Below are 7,500 nucleotides of genomic sequence, written 5' to 3' on the forward strand. Positions count from 1 at the left end.
TCACTACACAGGGAGGTCGTGACTTTTGCTAGTCACTGCTAGTACTAGTGTGTTGTTTTCTTTGTGGCTTTCGTGGTCTTTGCAATTTTGCAATCGTTTTGATGTTATGCTTTAAGCTTTAATGGTCAGCTGATCTGCCAACCAGATGAACTAAACCAACACATAAAACAACGTGTGACATTAATGTTTATGGTCAATTCGGCCGTCGTCTTCGTTAACTTATATCGATAGAATGCGCTTGGCTAAGAAGCTCATAACATTGCCATCCGGAAGTATAACGGACCAACACACAAAACTGTGTGCATCCGTATCCATGAACAGTTATAGATAGAACGCGCTTGGCCAAGGAGTTCACAACATTGCCATCCGGAAGTATAACGGACCAACACACAAACTCTGTGTAACCATGAACTTTTATAGTCCTGTTAATACAGTTTAGTGAGAACAACTCACACACGCGGATGGCAAAAACAATAACAAAGGCCCGAGTGACGTCATCTGCATACTATCTATCGTCTGGTTCAAACAGTTTTGTTAGAAGTACTCATAAACGTGGATGGCAAAAAAAAAAACAATAACAAACGCCTGAATGGCTTAACGATGCGCTTTGACCCAATGGGACGCATTGTTTGACGTCATTTTTTAGGTTTGTGTAGCGTCTAGTGAGTTGTGTTAGTAGACCTTTCAAGGTAACAAGTGGTCCCATTGGTTGAACTATTGAATACAACTCACAATTTGTTTTCTTTCAGTCGTCTGGCCTTGCATTTTGATGCAATCTTTTCGCCAGTGTCATGCTATAGATAGAATGCGCTTGGCCAAGGAGTTCACAACATTGCCATCCGGAAGTATAACGGACCAACACACAAACTCTGTGTAACCATGAACTTTTATAGTCTGGTTAATACAGTTTAGTGAGAACAACTCACAAACGCGGATGGCAAAAACAATAACAAAGTCCTGAGTGACGTCATCTGCATACTATCTATATATATAATGAAGTTGACGTCACTGAGGTCTTTGTTATTGTTTTTTGCCATCCGCTTTTTTGAGTAATTCTCACTAAACTGTCTTAACCAGACTGTAAACGCTTAAGGTTACACATAGTTTTGTGTGTTTGTCCGTTATACTTTCTGATGTCAATGTTGTGAGCTTCTTAGCCAAGCGCATACAATCTATAAGTTTAAGAAGGCAATAGTCAGGCTATGAGCTGATAAAGGCTTATAGATGATATGCACTTGGCTAAGAAGCTCACGATATTGCCATCCGGAAGTATAACGGACCAACACACAAAACTATGTGATAATTTTGAACGTTTATAGTCTGGTTAATATAGTTTATTGAGAATAACTCGTAAACGTGGATGGCAAAAAAAAAAAAAAGTAACAAAGACCAGAGTGACGTCAACTTCATTCTATCTATAGTCTGTATTTCAGTCAAACTACTGGCGTGGACTATGTTTATAATAGGATTCAACAGTCTGATGTCACGTCCGCCCAGCAACTAGCAGCTTGGTTCTAAACAAAGTTGACCGGTAATTTTTATTCTTCATGCTGGCTAGAACTATTTCACATGTCATGTGATTAGAATGTATAAAAGTCAAAACATGATCATATTTGTAATGTTTTTCTCCAAAAGTGTGGAGGGTTTGACGTCACGACGTTGCCCCTCAATTCCTTTAATGCTTCTGAATATTCCGTATGCAATAGTGGGGTTATCGAGTGTATCGACTAAAGCACCTGTTAGAATATTTTGTGTAAACCGTCCTTTAGTCAAGTTTCTAGTGTAGCGTATGAATTTGTTCTAGGTAAAAAAAATGAAGTCTGACTGGATTCATTATGGACACAACCCCTTATAGAATGATTGTGTAAACCGCGCTTTATTCAACCTACTAGTGTGACTTATTTGTTCCACTCAGTTCTTCTAAGTAACACTATTTAATCTAGCTGGATTCATTATGGACACAACCCCTTATAGAACGATTGTGTAAACCGTCCTTTAGTCAGCCTGCTAGTGTGGCTTATAAACATTTGTTCTACTCAGTTCTTCTAGGCAAAACAATGTAATCCGGATTTATTATGGACACAACCCCTTATAGAATGATCGTGTAATCTGACTGGATTCATTATGGACACAACCCCTTATAGAACGATTGTGTAATCTGACTGGATTCATTATGGACACAACCCCTTATAGAATGACTGTGTAAACCGTGCTTTAGTCAACCTATTGCTGTTATGCCTCACATCTGTACCAATCAGTGGGTCGAAGTAAAATCATTTATACAGTATTATGGGGAGACGTCATAACATGCTCAACGCATCATGACCAAACAATGACGTCACGGTGACACCCCCCTCCCCCCAGATCTCTTATCATCATTATACTACGTCAGGACCAATCTGTGACGTCATCATCATGTTCTCCCATGCGTCTTCTCCTATCCAGCATCGGAATCCAGAATTGCCTCTATGGCTGGACGGAATCTTGGCCTTAAATGACACGCTTGGTAGGTTTGCAAGTCAATCTGTTTATGGGCCGACGTAATGATAATAATATATCTTTGTTGTCATCAAAAGAGTGGCAATTTGTCATTTGGTTACACATTTATAACAATACAATATTGACATAGACACACTCACACAAGATGCACATAAGTAACATAGTAGTCATCGAAAAAAAAAATCCGGCATCAACAACAACATCATTATCATCATCATCGTCATCATCATCATCACCATCATCATCATCATCATCATCATCATCATCATCATCATCATCATCATCATCATCATCATCACAACAACCTTCCTAATATTTTCGTTACAATCCTTCACTTTCACCACTCCCTTATAACACCATCACCATCTTCATCATACTTCATATTATATTATTCCTGTAACAAGCTATGAGAGGGAAAGCCTGTGGTCCTCCTCACTCTCTCTACATACATGCAGGTCTCACATCCGAACCGAACCTACTTACGAGCCTACTTTTTTTAAAAACATTGTTGTATGTAATGGACAATATTTTGCGTCATTTTTATTTTGAGATTTCCATTACAACAATGAGCCCATAAGGAATTGGGTAACCAGACCTGTAAATAAGTGCACGTCGTTATAGGTTGAAAGAGTTGTAGAACTCTTAAAGCATACCGACCCCCCCCCCTCCCAACAAAATAAAAAAAAAAACAAAACAAACAAAAAACAAAAACAAAGACAAACTCCCCCCCCCCTAACAAAACGAAAGAAACGAAAATACATACAAAAAAAAAACAAAACAACAAAAAATAACCAAAAAAAAAAAAAAAAACAAAAAAAAAAAAAACAAACAACAACAACAAAAAAGAAAAACATAACCCCCCAAAAACACAAACAAAAAGAAACGAAAACAGCCAAGCAAACCCCAATTACCGTTCACTCTTATAAACTTACATGCGATTATCTATGTTGTTATTTGTAATGTGTATTCTAATCAACTGTAATAATAATAATAATAATAATAACAACAACAACAACAACAACAACAACAACAATAATAATAATAATAATAATAATAATAATAATAATAATAATAATAATAATAATAATAATAATAATAATAATAATAATAATAATAATAATAATAATAATAATAATAATAATTGGCTTATTTTCATTTTCTTTTGTCCTAAACTGTGAAAATATGGTCTGTGGGTGTCTTCATTCCTGCATATGTTCGTGAGTCATTGATCTGATTGGCAATTATATAATAAATATTAAATAATCGTTTTGTATCCGTGAAGAAAAATCCAACGTTTTTAGTTTTGGGTCAAATTGTCATCCAATCAGAAGGACAGAGACATAAATTATGTTGAATAGAAGTACTAATAATCGTTTTGTATCCGTGAATAAAAATCCAACGTTTTTAGTTTTGGGTCAAATTGTCATCCAATCAGAAGGACAGAGACATAAATTATGTTGAATAGAAGTACTAATAATCGTTTTGTATCCGTGAATAAAAATCCAACGTTTTTAGTTTTGGGTCAAATTGTCATCCAATCAGAAGGACAGAGACATAAATTATGTTGAATAGAAGTACTAATAATCGTTTGGTTACAAAATATCAAATAATCTTACTTGGAGGAGTGGAATAAACGTATTCTGTCATTTCTTTGTATTTATTCATCATCATCATTGCCGTTTTCACCCTGGGTCAGGGTATAGGCCACAGACAAACAGTTTCCATCCTTCTCTATCCTGAGCCAACTTTTTTATCTCATTCCAGGTCTTACCACTTCTCTGTATATCAGCTTAGAAACTCTTCGGTCGCCCAAGCTAAAAAAAGGATTTAGTTTGTCTGTCTGTGTTTCTGTAACGGTTTGAGTTTAACGGAAAGGGGTGTTAACCCTTTGCCAACCCCCAACCTGGAGGACCAGGTGACTCAAAGATGGGGGAATCACACACCATTAGTCGCCTTTTACGACACGCTGGCTTGGCGTTGGGCTATTCTTGACCCTCTCAGTTTATTAAACGCGTTATAATCTTATCGTGCAATAACACACTGGCAAGCTCGTTGTGTTATTGGACACGGTAAAAATAACTCTTTTAATAAATACAAAGAGATGAAAGAGTCGTATACTATGTATTGACAATTATATAATTAACAAGGAATGTTGTATATATAACTTTGAACAATTGTATCTGTACATGAACGATTCACACAGCATTTAAAAATAATTAAAAACCTTGAACGATATGATACGATACGATACGTTAAACAAATACATATGTGACCCCTCGTCTCAAAACGGTATTAAGTCGGGATGATTAAGATGCGGAAAATGGAATTTGTAGCCAGAAAAATCGGACTTAAGTTGAGTTTATTTGCTTTATAGAGGAGAAGGAATATCATATTTTACTGTACTAAATACCAACGTTTCATATTTTAGACCAGTTTAACTATAATTTGACTTGTTAGCATCTGGTCCATCCCGACTTAATACCGTTTTCAGAGGAGGGGTCACATATTATTTTCTTCCGCCTCACCTCCCCCCCCCCCCTCGGGGGTTCCTTCCTTAGATAGTAATACGTAATGATACCAAGTGTACAACAATAATTTGTGGCGTCAGATTATCAAACGGTTAATTTCATTAAAATTATTATATTAAAAAAAAAAGAGGTATCGTTTAAGCATGTCTTAGTAAATACGTAAAAAAATGTATTTGTTAAACTCGTGATGTTTTTATCGTGCAATAACACACATACTTGCAAGCTCGTTGTGTTATTGGAATGTATTGTATTTTTTTAAAAAAGATATCGTTTAAGCATATTTTTTTTGTAAATGTCTTTTATTCAAAGATGACGAAATCAGAATCGGTGTAGGGGTAGAGTAAATGATTTCTTTCACTCTTGCGGTATGGAATTCGAACTTTTGTGCGGCGATGTGGTCTAGTGGTATGACAATCGCTTTCGGATCCGAAGGTCCTGGGTTCGAGCCTCGCGCTCGGCGCATAGTTGAGTCCTTGGAAAAGGCTCTTTACTCACATTCTCTCAGCGTAGTCATGTGTAAAATGAGTACCTGGTCGTTAACAGCATTGTCTCTGTCCGAAAAAAAAAATTATAATATCGCCTTACAGGCGTCATTTCTTGTCCTCAATGTTAAATGTTACTGTTGGTCAGGGACCCCTTGTAAAGCGGTTTCAGCACTTCTAGTGGATATTGCTCTATATAAAAGCTCAATTTTGTCATACCACATTTTCATTTGTGGCTTCCTCTCCTCCTTTTGTCCTGTTGGGGGGGGGGGGGGGGTTCCTGACCTCCCACAGTGGGCAGGGAGGCACATACTGTGTCTTCTATTCCCCTATATGTCACCCCTCGTCTCAAAACGGTATTAAGTCGGGATGATTAAGTTGCTGAAAATGGAATTTGTAGCCAGAAATATCAGACTTAAGTTGAGTTTATTTTCTTTACAGAGGAGAAGGAATATCATATTTTGCTGTGCTAAATACCAACGTTTTAAATTTTTGACCAGTTTAAATATAATTTGACTTTTTAGCATCTGGTCCATCCCGACATAATACCCTTTTGAGACGAGGTGTCACATATATGTTTTGCAGTTGCTTTCTGTCTTTGTCTTGGAATGAGATTACTTAGTTTTGTCCTGACCCTGGCCGGAGTCTTTGGCTTGGAGGGAAACAGTCGAATGGATAGTTATAGTTTTGGGGGATGATATTTTTTTTAATTTTGTAAATCATCTCTCTGTTATTTACTGTAATTTTTTTCCTTTTTAACATATGACTGATTGTAACCATTTGAATGTGATCCTCTTAGTAGGGACCTGTGCTTGTGTCTGGGTGAGGCTTTTAGGTAATCTCAAACTAAGTACACTGATAGTTTTGCTCTTGGAATCTACATCTGTTTCCCCTTTGTCTCTTAACTTTTCTTTGGGTGCTTTAAATTGTAATTCTAGAACTTTCTACTAACCCATTTTCGTCCTTTTTACTGGCGCTGATATGACCTTAATGTGTTACAAACACCCTAAAACCCTTAAAAACAAAACAAAAAATAAACATTTTCTTTTTTTGTCTTCCTTCCTTCCTTTTGTCCTTTGACCGTTCCTTGCATCACCGTCTTGCATAAATGTGACCCATCGTCCCAAAACGGTATTATGTCGGGATGAACCAGATACTAAAAAAGCCAAATTAAAGCATAACTGGTTAAACATTTGAATTATTTCTATTTGGCATTCTAAGATACGACATTCATTCTCTTCACTAAAGCATACAAACACATTTCAAGTCTGAGATTTCTGGCAATAAGTTCCATTTTCAGCCTCTTAATTATTCCGTCATAATACCGTTTTGAGGCGAGGGGTCACAAATAAACTGTCATGGCGAATTGTGTGACCAAATCATAAAAAAATTTAGTCATTGAGGGCCATTGGGCCCATGGACCCGGAGTTTATACCGGTTTCTATAGCGTGAAACGGACAATAGCAATTTCTTGCTATCCATTGGTTTGGTCGCTAGTCTATCGCAAAGAACTTTCCGTCAAATCTAACAGACTCAGCTACCCATTCACTGCCGTGTAGATAAGGGAGTCAGAAAAATTCTGAGCTGCATTCGGGATTGACCATGGCCCCTTTGCATGTAAACCGAGTGCTCTATCGACTGAGCTATCGGGATCACCACGTGACCAAACCACGACGATAGATGATTAAATATTTTTTTTTCTCTCCATATTCTTCTGCAGGTCTCAGAGGTCAAGGTCGTCCGTCTCCACTATCCATCTGTAGAGAGAATCTTTCCCGGTGTTGTAGTTGCTGTAGCGGCGACGATAGCGCTGGTGGGTTGTGGGCTCGAAGGATGATGATACGGTTCCAGCCCAGACGATGGTTTTTCATGGCGAAACGGCGACCTATAGCAACCATTTCTGTATTGGGGTTGCTTCTGTTTTTGGTCGTCTACGTGACACTTGGAGGTAGGTGGTTGTGTAATAGTAATAGGATTCAATAGTCTGATGT

The 7,500-nt window shown here is 37.4% G+C and overlaps 1 protein-coding gene across 4 annotated transcripts in view; it reads left to right on the top strand.

Moving 5' to 3' along the window:
* The window catches only part of LOC144958911 (uncharacterized), a 40,941-nt gene that overhangs the window by 17,826 nt on the left and 15,615 nt on the right, over positions 1-7,500 (top strand). For 3 of the 4 annotated variants that reach the window (XM_078891205.1, XM_078891207.1, XM_078891206.1), the window contains exon 3: positions 7,230-7,457. In XM_078891205.1, coding sequence (XP_078747331.1) covers positions 7,343-7,457 — 115 coding nt within the window. In that variant the 5' untranslated portion in view covers positions 7,230-7,342. Of the gene's footprint in view, positions 1-1,915; positions 2,507-7,229; positions 7,458-7,500 lie in introns of all 4 variants that reach the window. The other variant, XM_078891204.1, reaches the window with a different exon arrangement.

This window comes from Berghia stephanieae, chromosome 13 (genome assembly GCF_034508935.2).
Source record: "Berghia stephanieae isolate SIO BIC M18660-M18661 chromosome 13, UCSD_Bste_1.3, whole genome shotgun sequence".
NCBI classification, from domain to species: domain Eukaryota; kingdom Metazoa; phylum Mollusca; class Gastropoda; order Nudibranchia; family Aeolidiidae; genus Berghia; species Berghia stephanieae.